The sequence below is a fragment of the Mus pahari genome, chromosome 13 (genome assembly GCF_900095145.1).
Source record: "Mus pahari chromosome 13, PAHARI_EIJ_v1.1, whole genome shotgun sequence".
Taxonomy (NCBI): Eukaryota; Metazoa; Chordata; class Mammalia; order Rodentia; family Muridae; genus Mus; species Mus pahari.
In genome coordinates this window covers 30,938,484-30,964,420 of record NC_034602.1, presented here as the reverse complement: position 1 = coordinate 30,964,420, position 25,937 = coordinate 30,938,484, and the positions used below count along the sequence as shown (strand labels likewise).

At 44.6% G+C, this 25,937-nt stretch overlaps 1 protein-coding gene across 5 annotated transcripts in view; it reads left to right on the top strand.

Annotated features, from left to right (window-relative positions):
- Stk32b (serine/threonine kinase 32B) overlaps window positions 1-25,937 on the top strand; it is a 242,841-nt gene that overhangs the window by 87,836 nt on the left and 129,068 nt on the right. For all 5 annotated transcript variants that reach the window (XM_021210566.1, XM_029545413.1, XM_029545412.1 and 2 more), the window contains exon 3: window positions 3,262-3,413. In XM_021210566.1, coding sequence (XP_021066225.1) covers window positions 3,262-3,413 — 152 coding nt within the window. The remainder of the gene's footprint in view (window positions 1-3,261; window positions 3,414-25,937) is intronic.

Sequence of the window (25,937 nt, the reverse complement as noted above, 5' to 3'; positions counted from 1 at the left end):
CCTCTATCTGATTTAGGATTGGTAAAAATCCTTTCCCAATCTGTTGGTGGCCTTTTTGTCTTGTTGACAGTGTCTTTTGCCTTACAGAAGCTTTGCAGTACCATGCTATTTTTATCCCCTTAGTTCTATGATGTAATTTGAAACCAGAGACAGAGATACCTCCAGCAATGTTTTTAATTGCTTGGGATTGTTTTGATTACCCTAGGTATTTTGTGTTTCCTTATGAGTTTTGACATTGTGTTTTGCAGTTTCTGAGATGAATTGCATTATAATTTTGATAGGGGTTGAATTGCATCTATAAGTTGCTTTTGGTAGGATGACCATTTTTATGTCACTAATCCTGGCATGAGCGTGAGAGGTCTTTCCATCTTCTAATGTCTTTTTTAATATCGTAAATACAAGCTTTTCACACCTTTGGTTAGATTTTTTTCTAAGATTTTTTTTTTTTTTGAGACTATTTTGAATTGCATTGTTTCCCCTATAACTTTTCCAGTATATTTCTTATTTTTATATAGGAAAATTACTGATTTTATGTATTAATTTTGTATCCTGTTACTTTGCTGAACATATTAATCAGTTATAGTTTTCTAGTGGAATCCTTAAGGTATTTTATAGATAGTTACATCATCTGCAAATACAGATATGTTGATTTCTTCCTATTGTATCCTCTTTATATCTTCTTCAATTTGTCTTACGGTTCTAGCTAGGACTTCAAGCACTACAGTGATCAAAAGTAGAGGGAGTCTTGTTTCTAATTGTAGTGAAAATGCTTTGAGTTTTTCCAGCCTAACATGATGTTGGCTGTGAGCTTGTTTTAAATTTCCCTCATTGCATTCACACACATCCCCTATATCCCTAATTTCTCCAGAACTTTTATCATGAAGGGGTGTTGGGTTTTGTCAAGACCTTTCTGCATCCAGTGAAATGATAATATGGTTTATGCTCTTGAGACCATTTATATAGTGGATTACAATCATTGATTTACATATGCTGAACTATCCTTGAATCTCTGGGATGACATCAGCTTCATTATGCTGAGCAATCTTTAAGATGTTTCTTAAATGTAGTTTGCAAGTATTTCATTGAGAATTTTTATGTGTATGTTTATCAGGGAGATTGAGTTATAATTAACTTTCTTTGTTGGGTCTTTATATAGTTTTGCATCAGGGCAATACTGACTTTGTAGAAGAAATATGGAAGTGTTTTCAGGCTTGAGGGCTTGGTAGAAGGATTTTAATAGCCAAAGGCAGTGGACATCTGCAGGGAAACAATATTTCCAAAGCCAGATGGTACTAGTGTGCTCATGAACCCTCAGCACCCGTGACTGCATATGGAAGAACAGCACAAGATCAAGCTACTCTACCCCCAGCATGGATGTGGTGGTGGTGGTGGTGGGGGTCCACAAGCCCCACCCGTCTCTTGGAAGTGATTAGCAAGTCATGGCACTATTGGGAAAAGAAGAGTCAATTTTCTTCAAGAATGTGGCTCCTGTATGCTATCATGCTCCAGTAAACTGTTCTACACCCATATACAGTAAGTGGAGTCAGTGAGTTTAAAAAAGAACACAGGAAACTGAGACAGAATAGTGGTGGCTGAGTTAAAAAAGTTAGAGAGAAGGAAAAGGGATAGATTTGAAGAAATACATTATATACATGCAGGAAATTCTCAAATAATATAAAAGGAAAAAGGCCCTGTTAGTGTTATTTGTAGTGTAGCACATACAGTGTGGATACTTTGGACAGGGTGGAGTGGGAAAGTGTGGGATGGTAGTGTCCTGAGATGACGGGCAGTTTCGAATTTATGAGTGATTTATCTATGAAGGTTTAATATTTTCAGCCCACTGTTGACTGTGGGTAACTGAAACCAAGTGTAGCTGTTGATTTTCTTCTTGAGGTAGCTAAATGCCCCTCAGGAAGCACCTTATCAAGACATGGATCACTCTGGCTTAGAGTTTAAGATAATAAAATGTACTGTGGAGGACAAGATCTAGAGGCAAATGGACCCATGCTGACAGGTTTAGCTGGGACACCTCACATTTTAGAGAAACAGGAAGCAGAGAGGAAACAGGAAATATAACTGGGCTATAAAACCTCAAGGTCCTGTTCTAATAAACCATTTCCCCCAGCAAAGCTCTAGCACCTAAAAGTTCTATAATCATCTAAAACAGCACCACCTACTGGGAACCAAGTGTTCAAGCACATAAACCCATGGGGACATTCCACATTCAAAACACTCTATCCTTGTTCCCCTCATTGTCACGGTTATCTCATACTGCAAAATAGAGTCGTTCAAACTTCAAAAAATCCCCATAGTCCTTATCTGGTCTGACACTATTCAAAAGTCCGAAGTCTCTTCTGAAACTCAATACAACCTAACTGTAAACCTCTATAAAAATAAAGACAAAAATCAATCCCCGTACTTATACAAGGATAAGAACAAACATTCCTATTCCAAAAAGAGAACTAGAGGGCAGCAAGGAAATACTGAACCAAAGCAAGATGAAAAGCATTCATGGCAAACACCAAGTCCTGCAGATCTGCATAAAGCACCTGAGGCTGGTGTTGGCATCCTGTGGGCTCCAGCAGGCTTGGGTTTCCCAGTCTTTTAAGTTCTGCTGCCTATGGCACAGCGAACATGGTCTCTCTTAGGTTTGCTCCACTCTGTCCCTCCAGGTTTCCTCAAGTATCCCAGGAATGAGGTTACTGGGGCAGGAAGCACACACAAATATCAATGGTGTAATCCTAGGACAGGGTCAAGACATGCATGCCCAGGTGTGTCCCATGGATATGTTTTCTGGGGGGTGAGGTTTTTTTTTTTTTACTGTTGATGCACAATGTGCCTTGGGATTGCAGCTTCTGGAATCTGAGGGGACCCACAGGATGTGTGCGTCCCAGGGTCATGCTCATTGGCATGCATGCTTGAAAACCGCAGTCACTAGTGCCTTTATTGGGCTTTGACCTACTAGAAGGCTGGGCTGCTCCTTCCATCTTCTGAATCGATGGCTGCCTTTTCAGTGTTGAGTCAACAGCCATTATTCACTGTCCACATTTAAGTGTTAAATCTGGTCGGATGCCTCCTTTGTAGATTCAGAGAGGCTTAGCCAATATGCTTTGCTAGCAAGTGGTTGGAATAAATGAAATCCAGGCGTGGAACGGAGTGTCAGTGAGGGGTTGACACTCCTTTTCTTCCTCCTCCACTTCCTCCTCCTCTGCCTCTTCTTCATCCTTGTCCTGAGTGTCATTCCCTCTGGCTGTCTTGCAGGTATGCATCGTGCAGAAGCGAGACACAAAGAAGATGTATGCCATGAAGTACATGAACAAGCAGAAGTGTGTGGAGAGGGATGAGGTGCGGAACGTGTTCCGGGAGCTGCAGATCATGCAGGGGTTAGAGCATCCCTTCCTGGTGAACCTATGGTGAGTGGGAGGTGACTCGGCCCCCAAGAATGGTGTCCAGGCACTGCTAAAAAGGGAAAGGATCCACGTGTCTGGGTTCATAAACTCCCAAATATTCCAGAGTGTATGCTCGCTAATGAACCTTCCAGGATTCATTTTTATCCTGCTCTCTGATTAAATGAACCAGAATTGAAAACTGATTTGTTTCTGTATGTTCGAGGACATATGTAGCAGGTTTCATGGAATGGTGAATGGTGTCCTGAATCTAGTATTTTATAAAGTCCCACACAACATCTTAATGGCAAGAGGACTTGGAGCTCATGTTTCACTCTGTATAGCATGGTTTCCCTGAATGGAGATGCTCAATTCCATCATTTGACTCTGACACCCAGTCTCCTATAATCCATGTTTCTGGAATTTTCTCTCCATCCCCATCCTTGACCATAATTTTCACTTCTAATTTGCATCCTAGAAATGCCAGCCTGCCGATGGCTCCCTGCCTCTGGGCCTTTGTACATGGCATCTCCTTTTGCTAAGTTAGTCAGGCACCCCAAAGTCCTCCCCTGTTCCCAAGACTTCACTTGTGCATCCCAAGTGCCCTCATGAATTTCTTCCCATTACTCTACTGTGTGCCTCTTTCAGATGGGGTCACTGACTCGCGTTACTAGTGAGCCGACAGAAGGGGCTGACAGCAGGCTATCTGCTGTCGTGGCCTCCACCTAACTCCTTGACAGGAAGTCCCTGGCTTTGCCAGATTCCCTACCAGCCTTCTCCTTGGCATGTTGCTTCCTTCTGGTTATTATGTGTGGCCTTCTTGCCCTCCTAGAAGACTGAGAAGTATGGAGGTGCTTTCCGGGTTCATAAGGACTCTGTGCCTTGTATTAACTGTATGCCAGCTCCAGAGTTCATTTCGTGGAGGATGAATTACTGCAGCCTTGAAAAGGCTTGCTCTCATCGCTCTTCCTCACTGACAGGCTCTGTGATTGGCACCAGTGGAAGCCTAGCACTGATTAGTTTCCATGACAGCTTTGCCTCTGTGGAATGAATGATCTGTGTTCCTGAGCTGTGATAACCCAAGCCGAGCTGTCAAGTGCAATATTTTCACCTGTGTAAAGTGAAGCTGCGGTGCTCCCCTGGGATGAAGACAACCCCAGTGAAGGAGAAAGAGGAAGAAAAATTGCATGATAGAGAGTGAGGGTAGTACGGTGCCTGGAGGAGCCCCGAGTTGGGGCAAAATGAAGGAGTGGGATAAGATCGCCTAATGTTCTTCCTCCAAGCCTGACCTCAGTGGATCTAATCTATAAATGCCATCAAGGAGGCAGTTGTGCACCAAGGGGTCCCAATCCAGACCCCTCAACTTTGATGAAGACATGGAGGATCAAGAAATAGACAAGTTATATCATAGCTTGACAGGACTGTTTACGTCCAGAAGGAAAAGAATGAGAGCCATAAGAGAGAAAGGGAGGAGAGAAGAGAGGATGAAAGGAGAGGGAGGGAGGAGGAATGAGAATGCATGATGGGGAGGGGAAGAAGGGACAGGGAACATAAATACGTGATGCTGATACTGTCTATGAGACAAGGAGGGAAGCCAGCATCCTCACCAGAACTGACTATGCCAGCTGCCTGACCCTGAATCCATCCTCTAGAACCCATGGAGGAGTAAGTAACCAGTATATAGCAGTTGTGTGGCAGCTTAGCTAGTGAAGGCACAAGTTTTGAAAGCAAGCCCTTTTGCCTTTCTGCATCTGCTTTCTCATCTGCAAAGTCAAAGGGATAGGATGCTGATGTCCTGGTGTTGTTTACAAACTAAATGAAGTAATAAAATCAAGCAACCTGCTTGGTATTTGACAGGGATACCCCTTCCATGACTGGTCTCCATGGTCACCCAAGTTCCTCCCTCGAGGCTGGCTCTGGCTGAACATCCCTCTATTGGGTCACTTCCCATCTTCATGCATGGCTCCACATCTTCCTCTCTCCTCCGATATTGTATATGAAGACTTTGAAAGATGTACCTTGAGTGTTGGGAACCAGGCTGTTGTTGTTGGCTTGATTAAAGGTTACTGGGTAGGCAATTTATTTGCATTTGCATAATGTGCTTAAAGTTTATTTCCATCAACCTCACTGGCTCTACTTACTTACTAGAGTTAGTGTTCACATGCATTTGAGAATTGGATGAAGAAGACACTTGCCACAATCTAGACAGAACAGTCATGAGAGTGAACACCTTACAGTCTAGGAAGGGGACAGGTCCTAAACTTAATGTTAATGTGTCATAACAATGTTTCTGGAGCCTTCTATGAGTAGACATACGACAAGCCAAGACACAGATGTTCATATTCCACCCTAAGATTTTTTTTTTATTTAAACAAGATTATGAGAATCATTGAAAGTCAGGGTTGTGCTGGGTAAAGCAGGAAGATTCAGATGCTGAGGAGAGAACTTGAAGCCCCCAAGAACCTGTTCGTTACAAAGGATCTGCCCCTTAGAGAAGACTGCCACCGTTTTCTCAGAAGTAATCCCAGACAGCTTCCAAACGGGCATGTGCACGCACACTGTAGTCAGATACCGCCCATAGGGGGTTTGACCTAATGTTGCTTGTATTCTGATGTTAATTTGGGTCCCCAAATTGTTCACACGAGAGAGTCAGCATGTCCACTGAGGGAACTCCAGTTGGTTCTGGTTGGTAAACAAGATGCCAGCAGCTAATGGCTGGGCAGGGCAAACAGAAGTGGGACTTAGGATTCAGGCTTGGCGCTGGGAGGAGGAGGAAGAAGGAGGAGGAGATCAGCCATGTCAGGGGAAGGAGAAGGAGAGGAGAGATACCATGCCTGAGAAGAGTGGAGGACAGGGAGGCATAGCTGGCATGAGGAGCTGGGAGAGTGTGGCCCAGTTGGGCAGCACTCTGGGTACAGGGCAGCCGAGGTAAACAGAGACTTCAGTAAGTAGTAACTCAGGATTATTGGCATGAGGTGGCTTAATCATGTGGAGGTTAGGAAGTAGACCAATTGTTGCACTGTTTAAGGCATATCAAAATGTCGTGTGTATGTGCTTCACTGAGGAATGTAAGTCATTGGGCGGGGGGTAACAAACCCACTGCTGGGATTTATTTAATTGATTAATTCAACAACCACCAGCCTGTCTGACAGAGAAATCTTGCCAAAATGCAGATCTGACTTGTGGATGAAGTATTTCTGTGGCTCCTCAAAGTCAACAGAACGAGGTCTACCAAGGCTGGGCTCTGCTATAGTGTCCAGTCTCTCCCCCATTTCTGTCCTCACTACTATCTTGGTGCATTTTCCCGCAGCTATCCCGAGCGGCCTCTGAGTGGTAACTGAGTGTGCTTTGCTCACCTCGCCAGGCCCTCATACACCTGTCCCTCTGTTAGAACTCCACTAGTCAGGGCTTCCTGAGAACGCACGCTCTTTCTCCTGTAAACCTTCACTTCACAGCCAAGTGTTTACTGGACTCCTGGTGGAAGCCGGGCACTGTCCTGTTTCCAAGTGTCCAGAGATGATATAGCTCTGCAACCTCCCAAGGATGCTCAGCTGTTAGACAGGGCAGCAATTTTGAGTTCACCTGCCTTCTCCATTAGCAGTGATCTACTCCTGGAGGGACCTAGGCATCCTTCTTCATTGTGCCTCCAATGTGTGGAACAAAGGAAATTTAGTTGTTCGGTACTGCTATGTTTTCTAGGTGCTGTAGTAGATAAAAGTGCCAGCACTGAGTCCAGTCATCACCTCTATCTTCCTGGAAGAGGAGAGCAGTCAGTCTCACACTGGAAGCACCATGCTACAACTTTCCTCCCTCAGTGACTCTCACTTACACTCTCTAGTTATTCTCTCATTACTAAAATAGTAAGGTTTCCAAACACTCATTATGTCCTGGGGACTGGGCGTCCCAGTCAAGCCCTGACACATAGAAGGACAATGCTAGTGAGGTTTTTTTCCAACTCTAACTGTGATGTCATTGGCTTCTAGGTATCTAAGACACGCCCTCTCATCACCATGGTAACCTCTGGCATCAAAGGAAGAGGCTATGCTGCCTTACCTAGGGTTCTTTCATGTCTTGAACTTTCCTGGGATGTTCACTGCCCTTGACGTCTTTGGCTCAATCTGTGAGGACTCCAGGTTTTCATTCTTGTTGTGATGGTCAGGGGCTGCTATTCTGAATGGGGAGGAGGGGCTCTGAGTGTGAGCCACATGGCTCACAAGCTGTATCTTGACACTCAGAGAGCTGTGTGAGAAGCCAGTGGCCACAATGCAAATCAAGGCTCAGGAGTGGTGCAGCTGGGCCAGAGGGATTGTCTGTGTTATGTCAAGAAATTACCGAGGGACACAATAGCCTGCCAAGGAGCAATACAGAGTCCTGTGCACAAGACAGGACTCCCAAACTCCCCAGCTCTGTTGAGCTGCCAAGCCATGGCACCTTTGTGCGGATTTCTCTGAGTACTTTCTGTGTTTCCCATGTGTTCTTCTGTATCTAAATCTCAGAATTAATATTGCCTCATGCATGTCTTTGTTACTTTCCCTCTTGGGGTGGCCAAATAGTAGATGAAAGCAACCAAACAGGGGACAGGATTCGTTTCGGCTCACAGTTTGAGGAATTACATCATGGGATGGAAGGATGGGAATTGAGGCTCTGTCTGAGGCCGTGAGCACTAGTGGCATGCCTTGTTGCATCCTAGTAGACCGGGAAGCAGGGATTTCCGTGGGATTCAGGAATAGGGTATAGTCCATACAACTCCCTCCCTGACCCCCAGTCTTTCACTTGCTCCAGTTAAGGATCAACATCCAAACACCCCACAACAGCACCATCAACTGAGAACCCACTGTGCAAGCACATGGACCCTTGGGGGCACGTCACACTGAGCTCACATCACACTGAGACCATACCACCATGCTTTTTCTACCATTGTAGCAACAGTGATTTGTCATCATTTATGGAGTGAGGCTCATTCCCTTTGATCTCAGTGTATCCTCAACACTGTCTTATGAGATGGACATTTCCATCTCCAGCTTACAGTTGGAGAGGCAGAGGTCAGGGGTTTGAATTAGTCCCACAAGATTACAAGCTCACCCAAGGCAGAACTGAGATAAGAAGCCAGTCCTCCTGGAGTAGGGAAAAGGGGACAAGCCCTGGTTCCTAATGTTTTCTATTCTCTGAGGAGTAGAGGCATCCATTGTTTATTTAAATCTAATAAGCTGGTATCAGACAGCTTGAAACTTTTTTGAAAAAGTTACAGTTGCTTTTTGGTGTCAATGTAAGCTGGCTTCTGACTCTCCTGCTGGGCTCAAATCTTCCACCATAGCCTGGAATCTCACAGCTTCTCTCTTCAAGTTGGCTTGTAGCTCAGCCTCTAAAATATCAAGATGAGAGAGGAATGGGTCTTAACACAGAGAAAAGGGATGATGAGTAGGTGCTGGCCAGAGTAGCGGAGGCAGGAAATGGTCCATGGTCTTGATGGGGCAGAGCCTTTCAAAGGCCTGTTCCTCACCTATGAAATGGGGAAAACACCCAGCCTCTCCTGTGTTCTTCAAGGCACAGGCCAACGGAGATCCAAGGGATGACAACCCAAGGGATGACAACCTTTTGGAAGTTCTGAAGTGTCGTGCCATGTATATTTTACACTTCTTTGAGAAAGCATGAAGCATTGATAACAATCTATATATTTGCTGAGAATTTATATGCATGAAGTTGCTGGCAGGAGGCAGCCAATATGTAGATAAAGCCCATGAATGTTCGGCAAACAAGAGATTTTTTATATTAAGCTCATATGCCAAGAAGCACCAAAATTGCACTAGAATGTAATGCATTTTAACTCGAAGCCCACACTTGCTTGAATCAGTGCAATTAAATGGGGACAGTAGGGTCCTGGATCCCTGTGTTTCAAAGTCATGTGACAGCTTCCCTCCATCCTCACATCCACACAACCTCCTCTCACAGATATTTATCTTTGATACTTCCTCTGCCTGAGGAAGTATCAAAGGACACCTGGGAGAGGATCCCTCTGAAAATTTCACATCTCAACTATCTCCTGGATTTCTAATTCAGTAAAGCCTACATCACAGACAGGATCATGTCTTTGCAGCTTCTGATTGTTAAGGGCTGAGAAATCCAAGAGCATGGCACGAGATCTCCTGAAAGATGCTGGAGGTGTGGTAGAGGATACTGTGAAGTGAGACAGGAAGCTACTGGCTCAGATGTCCCTTCCCTCTTTTATATGCCCCTCCTCATGACATCATGGGTAGCTCTCAACCAATTATCTCCCAAAGGCCCCTGCTCTCTACCCCACTAGCACATATCTGGAGGCTGAGTCTTTGACCCACGACTCTGAGGGACCCACTCAGCACAGCAGCATCTGATGGGATATGCCAAGACCCAGCCTTCAGATCTCCGTACCCTCTTGCTCTCAGCAGGATGGTTTCTGCACCATTTTCTCCCTGCATTGTTGATTGTGAACAATGTGATGTCAGCCACTGCTCCTTCTGAGGCTTAGCTGCCCCTTCCTGTGGCATGGTGGGACATGCTGTGACATGGCAAACATGCACATGGGTGATCACTGCCCAGAACTTTGCAGGGTCTCTTCAGTGCTTCTCCTCTGAGCCTGATTCCTAAGAGCACAATGGGCTCTCCCTTTCTATCTTTGTATCTGCAGACTTGGGTTGCTCCCCTGCACCAAATATCAGCTCTCCTTTCATAGATTTCCAGCCTTATGCCCATGCAAAGTTGAAAGAAAAACAACACAGTGAACACACTTAGATGAAAACTGAGCCTTAGAGTGTTGGAGAAATTCCCTGGTATGTCCATTGTCATGCTTTTGTCAGATTCCTGACTCTGAGCAGGGTCTACCTCACTTTTATAAGAAGCCTCTTACCCAGCAGCTTGCAGACTTGGTCGGTAGAAGTAGCAGGTGCATGGAGATACTCCGTGGCACTATCAGTGACTGGGTTTATCCATGGCATTATCACACTGAGCCCTGTCCTGCATGGAGCAGCTACCAGTGCCTCAGGAGGCCTCACAGCTAGGCTTACATTCTTATTTTGAGCTTTATCAGAGTCTATGTAGAAGGTGACATAAGGGTCATTGTCACCAGTAATATGTGAGGACTTAGGATGTTTGCTGATCCTAAAGCAAGATGTGCACCAGGCGTGTACCTCCTTGTTCCTTCTTGGGCTCAATGTGTGCACACTCTGGCTTCTGGCTCCTGTCAGACTGTCCTACAGGGTTTCATTAGAAGACCTTAAAGGAGAGCCAACAGTCAGCCTGTTTCTTTGTGGGGCCACTTGGCTTTTGGATTCATGAAGATAGCGTGGCTTAATTCAGTTCCTGAGCATCACTGTCATGTGGTCCTGTGTTGTAGAATGGTGTTCACTAAGCAAAATAGCCAGTGTCTTCATCAGATCATCTGTGCCTGCTTCCTAGAGCCCATCATAATTAGGTTTATTTATTGATTTCCTTCAGAAGAGGGGCAGGGGGAGGCATTGGATCCTTACCTGAGATTCCAGCTGCTCCTCCCTGTAATTTGTATGTCATTCTGCCCTAATTACATGTGCCCTCCATCTTGAGGGAGGTGAAAAACGATAAATTGGGGATGCTAACTGAAGGGCCTCCATCTGTACTGTAGTGCTAGGCAAAGACTTTCCAGTGCATCTGTATAAGTAACCCAAGCAAACTCTCTGGTTCCCCAGGGAGACCATTGATGGGATCACACTTGAGGTTTCTTGTCAGGACTTCATAAGAAGGGGTTTGTGGATGTTTCTATACAGTGGAGCTGAGGCAAGCTGGAGTCTGATAGGACACTTTACAAGTGCTATGCTTCCTATAGGAAATCTCTATAGGAGGTGGAGGTCCTTTACATCTCCCCTGTAAACATCATGTTTGGTCCAGCACAGCCAATGCTATGTTGTAGCCTGGTGTGCCCACTCGTTTCCTTAAGGGCACTTCTCATCACTAGAGGAATTGTGAGCTCCTGGAGCAATGTTCCTGCTTTTCTTGTCCCCACATGTTCCCAGGACCTGAAGCAGTGTCTGTCACGTGTGGACACCTGACTCTACTTGCCATATTGAATCACATTCTTGCTTGTGACCCCTGTCTTGGGATATATGTATTTAAGGAAGCCCAGGAGGAACTGGGATCTGCTTTTTCCAGAGGGCTGGGTGACTCAGGAAAGACAGAATCTTGGCTTCACTATCCTCATTCTTAGCTCTAGTTAAAGACCACTTTGTACAGAGGTGAAATTTTTTCTTGCAATGCCAGTCCCAGGGCAACTGACTAAGGATCTTGGATGCACCCCCATCTCAGGAATTCTTCTTAGGCTTCCTTGTCATTCTTTTATCCATTCTTCAAACTAGATGCCTGTGTGCATTAGCAGCTTGTAGACTTTGGTCTGTCAATGTACTAGATGACTCTATGGCTAAATACACACCAAGAAGTAGGAAACATAGCACTTATAAAATCCCACTCGTCTCCATCCTTCATCCAGCACCCTCTCCCCTTACTCCTTCTGATGCCAGCCGTCAGTTACCCCCAGGCACGTTCCCACGAGAGTGGCAAAATTGACTTTGTGAAATGATCCTCCACTGCAATCATGATTGACTCCATAACATCTAAAGGCAGACTGTGAAATGACCTGATGGCACAGGGGTCTCACTTGCCCACATGAGCAGTGTTTGGCAACATGAATTGCCTGCGCTGTTAGGGACATCACCAGATCGTTATTGATGTCCTCTTTATCTATAGGAACCTACTGGTGAGGAAGAGCTCCTGTTGTCTTCAACTGAAGGCAATTATAAACTCATTCCCCGTGGAATGACAGGTGTCATTCAGTTCTCCCACCTGTCACAGTTCTGAGCCAAGTTCAGGTCCTTCACTCGCTGACATGAAGACTAACATGGAACAGGAAGGTGATTGGACCAGGCCAGCATCAATCCAAGACTGTCGCTCCTACAATCGAATAGACATGCCTTTCAAATGGAAGTGAGCCGGCTTGTCCTTGCATTCAGTAGCATTTGATGTGTCAAAGGCAATTGGGGTTCAGCTGCCATCTTGCTGGTGGCACAGGCAGAACATAGGACGTTCATATGGCACCAGCTATTAGGAGCTGGATGCTACCCTCCAGAGCGTTCTTAACTATTTCTTCACTCCTTTCTTCCTCTCTTTTTGCATCCATTTCTTTCCTATCCAATACTTGCGTTTTGAAACTTGAAGCTACTAATGCAATTTTTTTTTGACAAGGTGTGAGAGAGATGGAGTGTGTAGGGACTACACTTCTGCTGGGTATCTGTGCTTGTTTCTCGTAGAGTGGGACAGGGTTTGTGAAAATAACAATGGTGGCTACTACCACAGTGCCCAGAGCTCTCTGCCCTCTTTCTGCATGTCAGTTTCCCCCCTTTGTGCTAGGAGTGACTGACCTGGGTCCAGCAAGCCAGCTGCTGGAAGGACTCTCATGAAATCAGTGCCCAGGGAGTGTGTCAGCCAACCATGGCTGCATTTCAAAGGCCCTGGTGTGATTTGGTGCAAATCCTTAGGTGTCAGTCACAGTCTGCCGCCATGAGCAGCTTTCTGAAGCACACTGAGAAACTGCCTGTCAGAATCTGCTGCAAGAGCCTCCTGCAGGGACGCCTCTGTTGCCAGAGGTTGGATAAGGAGGGAAGAGAAGAGGCTTTAAAAGTTGTCTTCATTTTCTTTGATTTGCAGCCTCAGTGGGGCTTCTTAGCAGAGCTCCAGCCTTCAGACCATGAGGTCAGTAGAGATCTGAGTTGGGCCCCTGCAGTGGTTTGAAATAGAAATGGCCCTCATAGACATACCTGCTTGAATGCTTGTTCACCAGGAAGTGACATGATTAGGAGGTGTGGCCTTGTTGGAGGAGGTGTGGCCTTGTTGGAGGAGGTGTGGCCTTGTTGGAGGAGGTGTGTAGCTGGGGGTGAGCTTTGAGGGCTTAGTGTGTCTCAGTTCACTTGCTGCACCCTGCAGATCCAGATGTAAAACTCTCAACTCCTCCAGCACCATGTCTACCTGCACACTGCAATGTTTCCTGCCATGACCATAATAGACTAAACCTTTCAACTGTAAGCCAGGCCTAGTGAAATATTTTCCTTTGTAAGAGTTGATGTGATCACGGTATCTCTTCATAGTGATAGAAACCTTAAGACAGTGCCTGAGGACACAGAAGCCACTGTGTGTCACTTTGGGGGAAGTGGCCTATCAAGCAGGACAGAGGGGTAGAAATAACCCTCCTGATCCACCATGAACATTTAGCCTGTGGATCCATATTTATACTTGATGATCACAGGGTGTTGATGTCATACCCTGTCCCCAACAGACAGAGAAGAGGAAGGAAGGATCAGGCAGAGGTAGCAGTGTGTCCTGATGTAAGAGTTTGGCCTTCACACCACATTCCCACTTGGCAGGGATGTGGTTCTGGTTGTTTGGAGACAATAGCTGGTCTGTGTGCCCTGCCAGATACAGCAGTTATAGGAGATGGGTCACTTCTGTCTTTCCCTCCTAATTATGCACTTTTGTGTGAGGTTCAGTGAGAGGGAAAAAAAAATCAGCCTACATGCTTCTGGAAACGTCCATCCTGTCCACACCTGCCAGGTCTGCATAGCAGGGGTAATGCAATTTTGATGAGCCATGTGCTGGACCAGGGTGTGGGTCTGGATGTCAGTCTCAAGGGAGCAAGGAAGCAGCAAAGAAGGAGCAAGGAAGCAGCAAGGAAGCAGCAAGGAAGGAGCAAGGAAGGAGCAAGGAAGGAGCAAGGAAGCAGCAAGGAAGGAGCAAGGAAGGAGCAAGGAAGGAGCAAGGAAGGAGCAAGGAGGCAGCAAGGAAGGAGCAAGGAAGGAGCAAGGAAGGAGCAAGGAAGGAGCAAGGAAGCAGCAAGGAAGCAGCAAGGAAGGAGCAAGGAAGCAGCAAGGAAGGAGCAAGGAAGGAGCAAGGAAGCAGCAAGGAAGCAGCAAGGAAGGAGCAAGGAAGCAGCAAGGAAGGAACAAGGAAGCAGCAAGGAAGCAGCAAGGAAGGAGCAAGGAAGGAGCAAGGAGGCAGCAAGGAGGCAGCAAGGAAGGAGCAAGGAAGGAGCAAGGAAGCAGCAAGGAAGGAGCAAGGAAGCAGCAAGGAAGCAGCAAGGAAGCAGCAAGGAAGGAGCAAGGAAGCAGCAAGGAAGGAGCAAGGAAGGAGCAAGCCACATCCAGGAGGCTGCCTGGTGGCCTGTGTGTAGAGAAACGAAGATAAGAGGCTCAGATCTGGACCTCAGGACTTTAGACAGTGTACCGAGTCTCATTTGCAGAATGTATGAAATTCTCAGATTAAGGTGCCAGTGCCTGGTGGCTCCTGCCACTTGGCTAGCTGAAGTGCCCCTTACTTCCTGAATGCTTATGGGTCTATACTTCCTGCTCTCCCTTCCCAGGCTTCTTCTTTTCGGAATGATGATACCTTGCTCTGAATTCGCTATATCTATTTTTAACGCTAATTTGTTTATAGGTGATGTCGAGAGCCACCCACAGTCATTTATGAATTCGCCAAGAGAGCTGGACCCGATGGCTCTATTTTTAAAGTGGTTGCAAGTGTGAGGAGTTGTTGATGAGGCAGCCTTGGTGCCCAATGCCACCCACATTGCTCTCCTCTTGAGGGCTTGGGTAATGAGCCTCAGGGATCCCACGGCCGATGGGAGAGAGTTCTTTATTAATGCATCAGCAAACACCCCACACCTCATTGCAGTTGCCGGCCAGTAGCAAATCTGGAGGACTTGGCATGGCCCCAAGGCTGGAGTGGGCCTTGCTTCTCCAAGTCAGGTCTAGTTGTAGAGATGCATGAGTTCATCTATGGCCATAGGGATGGAGATCCGGGGTAAACCTCATCCTCCTTGTGCCCATGAGCCCTGGGATCGCTCTCAGACTGTGGTCCTGGAACCTGTCCCCAGGTTGCATCGCTCTGAGCCCTGAGTGCAGGCACCAGTCATCAGAGACTCCCAAGGTGACTCTGAGGTCAGAAACTGCCGAGCCACGCCCCTCCAGATACAATGCGTAGAATGGTGGCAGGCAAAAGCCAGGCCGCTTCCATAGAGAAAGAGGTGGTGAGAAACTGCGCCAAGGCTTGCTCTTTCCAGGGTGTGGCCTCATCCACTAGGACAGTAGGTCAGCAAGTGGATGGCATCCCTTATGGATGCGGTGGGATATGCTTAGCAGAGTAATGGAGGAAGGAGCAGGTTGGAGAGCATCCTAGGAAAAATCTCAGCTTCGCCCCTAGGTGCACTCACACCCGTGTCCCTCCCTAAGTCCAAATTCCCAGCTGTGTCTATGCCCTTGCATCTGCTGTTGCTACAGTGTGTAAGGGCTCCTCACCTAGTCCCACAGACCTGAGGTTATCCCTGCTGAAAGGTTGAGTGGGCAAGATATGAAGAAACAGGCCTGCCTTGGTTGCTGTGATTACATTCTTACACACTGTTCAGGACAAGACATCATCTATCCATCCCAGTGACGCTGAGTCCATCTCCTTAGACTGCCTTCGAGTGATATTTTAAAGCTCTGAGCAATTGCATCATGAATTTTGTTGTGTGGCACACAGTAAGGGATTAAATCATTTTTCATTCCAACCTAGAAGTTCTATATGTTCATTAATGTTCTTAATGCTTTGTTAATTAAATTTGTTACCTGGTGTACGTAATTCATTCTGATTACTCTCGCTACTGCTGGCTTTTGTCTCCCTCCTACATCTGTCAACTCCCCCTCCCTACCACGACAGATTCTTTCTCTATGTCTCTTTTGTTTTATGACTCACTGAGTTTAACCAGTGCCATCTGTATGACCGTGGCTTTGGAATTAGTGACTGGAGCCTGGTAGGCTCAGCAGTGGCTCTGCAGCTGAAGATAATGACTCCCATGCTTCTCAGAGGAATCCAGCTCACTGAGTCCTTGGTATAAGCAATCATCTACAGGCCCAGTGCATGTAACCATAGCCACTGTGAATGGATGACTTCCATGGATGTGTCATGCCTAGAAGATGTCATGCTGTGCCCTGTCTCCCTGTCTTTCAGCTCCTGCATTCTTTCCACCCTCTCTTTGTTGACATTCCCTTACCTGCCTTAGAGATGAGGTATATTTGTCTGGTTTAAGGCTGAGCATTTAACTGGCATTTATTCTCAGCACCTTGAGCATCCATTCTCTGTATTTACTGTCATTCAATAGAAAGAGAGGCTTCTGCGAATAAGACTGAACATAGCATTTGTCTAGAGATATGGACATAAATATTTAGAGGGCAGTTTGATATTATTTCAATTTAGCTATAAATGTATGAATGTATATATATATATTTATTTTATACATATATGTGTTTGTAATATATGTTTATATAATATATAATGTATATAATATGTTAATATATTACATTATAATATTATATTATCATGTACTATATTATGCATGCTATAATAAATATATTTATACTACATAATATACATAAAATAAATATAATACATATATATTTATATATTATATATGTATATACATATATAGCTAAATTACATAATATATTAAATGTATTTATATATAATATATATTTATATTTTATACATTTATATATGCATATTATATATTAATATATTTTACATATATGATATAAGAATATATACATTTTATGTATAAGTATGTTAGTTCTCACCTAAGGCATCTGTCGTCCCCGGACACTGTTTTTAACTGTGTTTGTAGGATCAAGTAGGTTGCCCAACTGTGGAATAGGCCTCAAATCTAAATGGAGAGTTGTTTGTCCCTGTGACAGCCATGCCATCATTGCACAGTAGACTCATCTTGTCTGGTAGGTTGGTATTTCAGTTCACAACTCAGTAAGACTGTTAGTCTTACTGTTAGTTGGGGTTCACAACTCAGTAAGACTGTTAGTGATTTTTCCCTGACACAACCTACATAGCTACCATGAAGTACCATGAAAGCTAGCTAGCAGGGAGGACACTTACACCCCAGGCCAGCTTGATGTCTTTTTATTTTTATGAATAGATAATGAAATGTTGTACAACAGAATTTTTTGTGGTCTTAAAGAAAATGAAATTATTAAATCTGTAAGCAAATGGATGAATTTTAAAATAATTTCTTAAGCTAATGGACACCTGGATTGATTCCATTTCCTAGCTATTATGCACAGAACAGCTATGAACATAGATCAATATTCTTTAGGTATATGCCCATGAGTAGTATAGCTGTGTCATATGGTAGTTCTACTTCCACCTTTTTGGGAAACTTTCAGACTGATTTCCAAAGCAGCTACATTAGTTTCTACCTGCTGCCTTTGGATTCAGTTTGGTTTTGATTTTTGCAAGACCTTAAGGTGCATCATTAAGTTATTTATCTGAATTCCATTTGTTTTATGTAGATACTTGACTCTATAAACTTTACTCTCAGGACTGCTTTGATTGTGTCCAATAAATTTCGATATATTGTATTTTTAATTTAAATTTAAATTTATTTCCTTTATTTCTTCAGTGACCAATTTACCATTCAGTAATGTGTTATTTAATCTTCATGAGTTTGTGTTCTTTCTGTAGTTTCTCTTGGTGTTGATATCTTTTGATATCCCATTATAGTGAGATAAAATACAGGAAGTTATATTATTTTTCCTATGTTGACACTTTCCTTGAATCCAAGTAAATAGTCTAATTTAAATAAAGTTCTATGGATTTCTTAGAAGACCATGTACTTTTTAGCGTTGGGGTAGAATAGTCTCTAGATACCTGTTACATTTGATTTTTAATGTCATTTAACTCCAGTGTTTCTCTATTTAGTTTTTGTCTGAATGACCTGTCTATAGGTGAGAGTGGGGTGTTGAAATCACTCATTATTATTGTCTTGTGTTAATATGTGGCTTTATGTAGTATGTTTTGTGATATTTGATGTACATGTTTGATATGTTTATATTTAGTATCCTCTTGCTAGATTGTCACCTTAATGACCATGAAGCAATCTTCTTTTCTCTTCAGAAAAGTTTTGATATGAAAGCTATTATATCAGATATCAGAATAGCTATGCATCCTTGTTTTTTTAGTTGAAATCCACTCAGTTGAAATATTTTTCCATCTTTTCACTCTAAGGTAGTATCAGTATTTGACAGTGAGTGTGTTTCTTAAGGTCAGCAAAAAAGATGGACTCTGTTTTCTAATCCAGTCTACTTGTCTGTGTGTTTTTTTTTAATTGGGGTTTTGAGAACATTGATATGCAGAGTTATAATAGTTCTTATCTTGGTATTAGTTTGTGGAATTTTCTTAGACCGTTTGGTTAACTATCCTGATATTACATACTTTCCTATGTGGATTCTTGGGTGTATTCATTCTTTTCTTTATTCTAAAGTATTTTTTCCAGTATCCCCCAATAGAACTAGCTTAGTGGTCATTAACTCTTTGTCATACTAATTCCACAGATCTAATCTACAGTGTCTTTGGCTTTTTCTTTCTTAAGTTTGTGACAGTGGCAGAGCTAGCAATTGTTTGTGGTAAAATATATTCTCTTATTATCATGCCCACCAAAGAGAAACAAAGAGTAAATAAATAAACCTTGTCTTACCACTATGACAATGATTACCTCTCCTCTGGGCAATGGTGACTTGTGGCCTGACAGAGGATCTCAGCATATGGAATGCTTGAGAAGGGTGCATATCATTGAGAAGCCCCATCATGAGTTGTCCACACTCCAAATACATGTGTGTGTAGGTGCTGCAGGAAAGAAAGTGTCTGAAGAGCATTTGAACTCTGACCAACTTGTACTGCTCATCATGAAGTCCAGACCTCTTTCTGCTATGACAAGATGCTGTCTGCCAGAACCACTCTATACTCATGGGAAAAGACACACACCAGCAAAGGGGCCTGATGCTGAGACTGAGGGATGGGATTGAGGACCTGGCTTAGAATTTCCATCTCATCATTTCTTTGGTCTCTCTAGACCATTGTGTGCCTGCCCCTTAATTTTCTGTTTCCTTCCTTCTACTCTGTTCAGGATGCTACTCCAGAAATGACTCTTGACCCCGGGTGACTCTAAACTGCTTGCTTCAGACATTTAGTCTTGTTAGGGTTGAACCTTTATACCTTGTGATAATTGGACACCTTCTGTTTCTGTGAATAGAAATTATTGGCAACACAAACACAGCCATTCACAGTGTCCAGGGGATGGTGTTTTAATGCTGCAGTGGCTGGCAGGGTCATTGTGTTGGGGATAGCACAACTTTCCTATCACTTGATTCCAAGAGAGAAATAGGCCTTCAGTCTGTCTTCCCAGAGGAAAATGCCTGAGGGAGGCTACCTAGAACACAGATATGAGACTGTCTGGTAAAGTGAAGGGTCCTCATCAGCAGAGAGAACTGTGACTAATTTGTACTGCACATTATGAAGTTAAGTCAGGGAGACTGGAGACATGAATCAGCGTTGACTCTTCTGAACACATCTACCATTCCTTTCTCTTATTTCATCCCCACTTATTTCTCTATCCATATATTCCCAGTTTTGGACAGAGTCACATCCAAATATACCCACTGTAAGTTGAAAAGATTCTGAGTCAAAATACGTCATCATGATCCCAGCACCACTGGCCAGTGAAGCACTTCTAGGCCTATTAAGAATTCTAGGATACTTTGTTCCTTCTTAGAATGGGGAACAAAATACTCATGGAACGAGTTACCGAGACAAAGTGTGGAGCAGAGACTGAAGGAAAGGCCATCCAGAGACTGCCCCACCCAGGGATCCATCCCATATACAACCACCAAACCCAGACACTATTGCATATGTCAGTAAGATTTTGCTGACAGGACCCTGATATAGCTATCTCTTGTGAGGCTATGCCAGTGCCTGACAAACACAGAAGTTGATGCTCACAGTCATATACTGGATGGAACACAGGGCCCCTAAAGAGGGAGCTAGAGAAAGTACCCAAGGAGCTAAAGGGGTCTGCAACCCTATAGGAAGAACAACAATATGAACTAACCAGTACCCACAGAACTGTGTCTCTAGTTGCTTATGTAGCAGAGGATGGCCTAGTCTGCCATCAAGAGAGGCCCTTGGTCTTGCAAAGTTCATATGCCCCAGTACAGGGGAATGTCAGGGCTAGGAAGCAGAAGTGGGTGGGTTGGGGAGCAGAGCTGGGGAGGGTATAGGGGACTTTTGGGATAGCATTTGAAATGTAAATGAAGAAAATATTTAATAAAAAAATGAAAAAAAATCAAAGAAATACCTAATAAAAAAGCTTCAATGAACAAGCATGGCAATTTGCAAGTAACAATAATAATATAATAATAAATATACCATCTGAGAGTAACAAAAAAAAAAAAAAGAATTCTAGGCAAGAAAAGGGAGACGATTCATTTAAGACCTTACTGATGGCTCCACGTGGAAACTGTGTTTGGAAACTTAAATGTCCCCAGAGGCACACAATTTGATCCCCAAGTGATGGTGCCATCAGGACATTATGGAACCTCCAGGAGGGAGAGCCTAGTATGAGGAAGTTGCACCAATGGAAGCATGTTCTTGAAGCGGATTGTGGGAACACCTTCTCTTTTTATCTCATCTTCCTCTCTCCCCTCCCTCCAATCCAGCAAAGGACAAGCAGCTCTGCCCTTCCATGAGCTTCTCATCATGATTCTCTGTCTCCATACTGTTCCAAAGCAGAAGGGACAGGCAACTGTGAACAGAAAGCTCCAAAATTGAGTCAGGATATCTTCCTTTCTTTCAAGTTGTCTTAAGTATTTTTCCTTAGCTAAAGAAAACTGATTAACACTTTGTTAGTATTTGTATATTGATTTTACCCAAATCAAGCCTCTGTGGTAAATATGACTGTTTAGACTGGTGTCAGTTAGTGGATGACCATCATTTCTCCTAGTTAAGCTGAGGTTTTTAGGAGCCATTTTCTCTCCTCAGTGAGACTTACTTTAGGACCTCCAGGAGAAAGTCTAAATTTCTTTGTTATATCTTCCAAGCCCTCCCCTGCAGGTACTGTGCCCTTCCAGCCATTCCTGCAGTGCAGTTCATTCTCCCCTGCTCCATCCTGCTCACTACTCTTGCTCCTTCTGTGCGTGTGAGATGCAGAAGAGGGATGCTGGTCTGGGCCAGGTCCAGATGGATAGATACAAGGAGGGAAGGAGTGGGACTTCAGCATCTTCACGGGTGAGGTCCCTGTACGCAGACAAGGATGTAGGTCAGATGCCTGCAAGTCTTGAGGCTGACTGCCTACATTGGATGTAGCAACACAGTTCCTAGAAGGCTTAAGTCATGCATCATTCAAGTGCCTCTGTTGGAAATTAGAATGTCAGTCTCACACCCAAAGCTTGGCATGTATGCAGCACAGCCATTTCCCCCAAAGTAGCATTGGGCTGCCACTGTATCTTCACATAGCTGGCCAGGTCTCCAGCTTATTTATGTAAGTGCAGGTATACATAAGTGAATTAGAAAAAAAACCTGAACACAGTCAGGGCCACTCAGAGCTCAGGGACTGGGATTTCTTTCTAAACTGTGGGCTCTGGGGCACCAAGGATGGGGCCAGGTTCAATGACACAGATCAACAAGGCAGTTACCAGCTACCTGATCACTCTACATGAGCCATTCTTTGCAAGATGTGGGGAAGATCTAAGCTGTTCCCAAGGCCACATCAGCCTGGACCTCAGTTTACCCATCTATTAAATAGACATAACACACTGGTACTTTCAGGCATGGGTCACTGTGGAGATTAATTAATAATGCATATAAGGAACTCCATTAGCACGCCAGCCTTACAGGGTCCACAGCCATTCCCAGCATCATGCAGTGAACTCTCTGAGGGGCTAACAGTGGAGTCCAGGGATGAATTGTTGAGGCCAAATGACAGCATAAGTTGGAAGACTTATGCTGTCATTTGGCCTCAGCAATTCATCTCTCCCAGGCTGTTGAGTATTTAGATCTTTCATAATGTCAGATGCAAAGTGATTGCCAACAGAAGTATTTCCATCACCCAGAAATGACAGCAGATGAATTGCAGAGCCTCCTTCCATAGGCAGGGGAAAGTTTCAGCAGATGCAGTGTCACACCAATGAGTGGTGGAACCAGGTGTTAGCCCGGGGACAGCTACCTCCAAAGTCCTGAGAGTTCCATGGGATTCAGACAAGACCTGAATCCTGCCAAGTGTCTGCTATGGGGAGTGGAACATAGTGAGTCTCTATTGGATTTCATTTTGTGCTCATGCATGTATGGGGTCATTACAGGTCATGGCAGGTATGCAGAGGTCAGAGGACAATGTGCAGGAGTTAGATTTCTCCTATTGCACAGATCCCAGGGATCCACCTGAACTTGTCAGGCTTGGCAACAAGCCCCTTTACTTTCTGAGCTATCTTGCAGGCCCAGAAGCAACACTTAGATCCATGTGATTGTCCCAGCAGTGTCTTAGCCTCCTCTTCTCTCTCCATCTACTCCTCCCCATTTCCTTATGTATACATAATCATATAATTGTGCTTATTAAGTAGATGACATACTAGAGATAACTATGAAATATAAATTTGCTTTGTATAAATATGTCATAGATTGTTGTGAGCAGCAGTCGCCCCCTTGAGCTCTGATGCCCTGGAGCCTCCTTTTCCTGTCTGGGGGTGCTTGGGTCCTTATCCAGATTTCTCCTCTCCCTCCTCCCCCTCCCCCTCCCCGCTTCTCTTCCTCCTCCTCCTCCTCCTCCTCCTCCTCTTCCTCCTCTTCTTTCTCCTCCTCTTCCTTTTCCTCCATAGCCTTCAGGGAACAAGATTCTACAATATCTATAAAATTATTCTTTTCACCTCCACTTATGAATGAGAACATGTTGTGTCTCCCTTTCTTTTCTTTTGATATCTAAAATGCGGATTTATTACAGTGGATTACAGGGTGTGCTCTGGACAATACACCAATGGCTGTGAAACAATGGAAAGTGTGTCTGCCTTTCTGTGTCTGGTGTATTTCACATCTATTTAACCATAAAGTATAGGCTTTCATGCTTTCTTATGGCTATGCAATATCCCACTATGCATATATACTTTTTCCATTTCTACTCTTCTGTTGATGGGAGTCTAGGCTGAGTCTACATCATGACTATTTTGGTTAGTCAAGTCAACATGGGCCGTGGGATTCCTGCCTAGTGGCCTTTGCTCTGGTGTTAATTCATTATGGGAGGGAGGCCTCCTCTGTTCCCAGGAGACAAAGCAAACAGTGTTGTTTCACAAGTTTTCTCATTGACACAGTAATCACACCTGCATTAAACTCTACAGTGCCCAGCAGCAAGCTGCTGGGGCAGTTAATTGAGTGAATGGAATGGGTCTTTACCCTTCATTCTATAAATTGCTGTTGATGGGCATTTGACAAACTGCTCCAGCGCCATCATAACCTCTGGGTTTGCTACTGTCTCCTTTAGAGGTAATGAGAATTGACTGACATTCAAGTAAGAATAATCTCTCAGTGCTGCTGGGCGCAGGGACTATAGTGGAGTGCGGTGTAGGTGGCCCTAGTTATTGTCATCATCACCTGCTGACATGGAGGACACATCAGACTTTGGATGCTGACTCTGCTGTACACTGGCTGTTATCTGGGAAACCCACAGCTAGTACCTATTAGATATTATTATTATTATTATTATTATTATTATTATTATTATTGTTATTATTATTATTGTGAACATTTCACATGGAGAAACAGAGGCACTGGGTGCATACCAACATTCCTGATATGAATTGGCTACTGAGGGAGAGAACCAGACTGTTATGTTGCAGCAATGCCCATGGGAGACAGTTCTCAAAGCGAGTGGTTTCTGAGAGCCCCTGGCCTTTCTGATGTCTTTGTGAAGAGCTCTGGGTAACAGTAGCCATGCAGCAAGTTCAGGAAACATCATCGAGGCCTGGTCCCCTGGGGCACTCCAAAGAAGCCCCTACTGGCTTCCTAACCAGAGCTACTGAGCACCCTAGAGTCTCACTCTCTACATCCAGTTCAGTGGCCACACCAACTGTCCAATTTTGATATCCGGCCAAAGGTCCCTAGGCACTCTCCTTCATGTCTGTCATTGCCCCCTTCAAGTGTGATGTAATTGGAAGCCGCTGTGTTGGCTGGGCATTGTTTATGTCTGTTCATTTTGAACATAAGTGTGATAGTTCCCTTAGGTGGGGTGGGTGTACGTGTAAGTGGGGGAAGCCTTATGAAAGGCTTGGGCTACAAGAGGAGTTGGCTTCTCAAGACTGTGGCAGAGAGAACTAAGGCTGCAGGTGGGTCCTCACCATCCCTCTACCACACCTGTGTCATGTTGACCTGCTTAGTCTGTCTCCATTAAATGGACTCTCGAGGGAAGCCCTTATTGTCATGAGTTGTATGAGACTGGCCCAACTTGAGATACATCCCATGGCTAATAACCAATCCTTGACACTATTAATGATATTCCATCATGCTTGCAGACAGGAGCCTAGCATAACTGTCCTCTAAGAGGCTCCACCCAGCAGCTGACCAAAGCAGATGTAGAGACCCACAGCCAAACATTAGATGGAGTTTGGGGAGTCTCGAGGAAGAGTTAGGGGAAGGATTAGGGGACCAGAGGGGAATAGAAACTCCACAGGAAGACTAACAGAGTCAACTAAACTGGACCCTTGGAAGCTCCCAGAGACTGACTCACCAACCAAAGGACATACATAGGCTGGACTTAGGCACTTCTGGAAATGTATAGCAGATGTGCAGCTTTGGTCTTCATTGGTCTTCATGCCAATCTCCAACAATTTGAGTGGGGGCTGTCCCTGACTCTGTTGCCTGCCTGTGGATCCTGTCCCCCAACTGGGATGCCTTGTCTGGCCTCAGTGAGAAAGGATATACCCAGTCCTGCAGTGACTTGATGTGCCAAGGTGGGTTGGTACCTAGTGGGTACTTCCACTTTTCAGAGAAAAGGTGAGGGGATTGGATGAGTTGTGTCGGGGAGACTGGGAAGAGTTGGGGAGGCTGTGATTGGGATGCTTTGCTTAAAGTGTGGTCAAGAACCTATGATGTCAGTGTTAACAGTCAGCTTGATAGAATCTAGGGTCATTTTAGCAATGGTCCTGTCTGTGAGGTATTGTCTTACTTGTATATCTTAATGATATAGGAGATCCATCTCAATTGTGAGGAGGACCATTCTCTGGGCAGTGGACCCAGAATTGAATACAAGGGACAGAGTAGCCTGAGTATCAATACTAGTCGCTCTGATTCTTGGCTGTGAATGTAAGGGGACAAGCAGCATCAAGTTCCCAATGCTGTGACTTTCCCGTGATGGACTGTGTGCCCTGCAACTGCGAGCCAAGTAAACCTTTCTCACTTATGTTTCATTTATCAGGGCATTTTATCATAGCAACAGGAAAAGAAACTAAGACAGATGCCTTCTGAGAAAGATATGGCCAGGTGATTTCATCAGTGTGCAGACACCACAGAGCTTGGTGGGTGCAGGGTGCAGCTCAGTCCAGAAGCATGGGGTCTTGTTGGAGCAGAGACACTCTGGTCACAAGAGATAGACAGTGGTTGTCAGCATTGTACAACACAGCACAATGTTTGACAGCAAACCATCTGGTATGA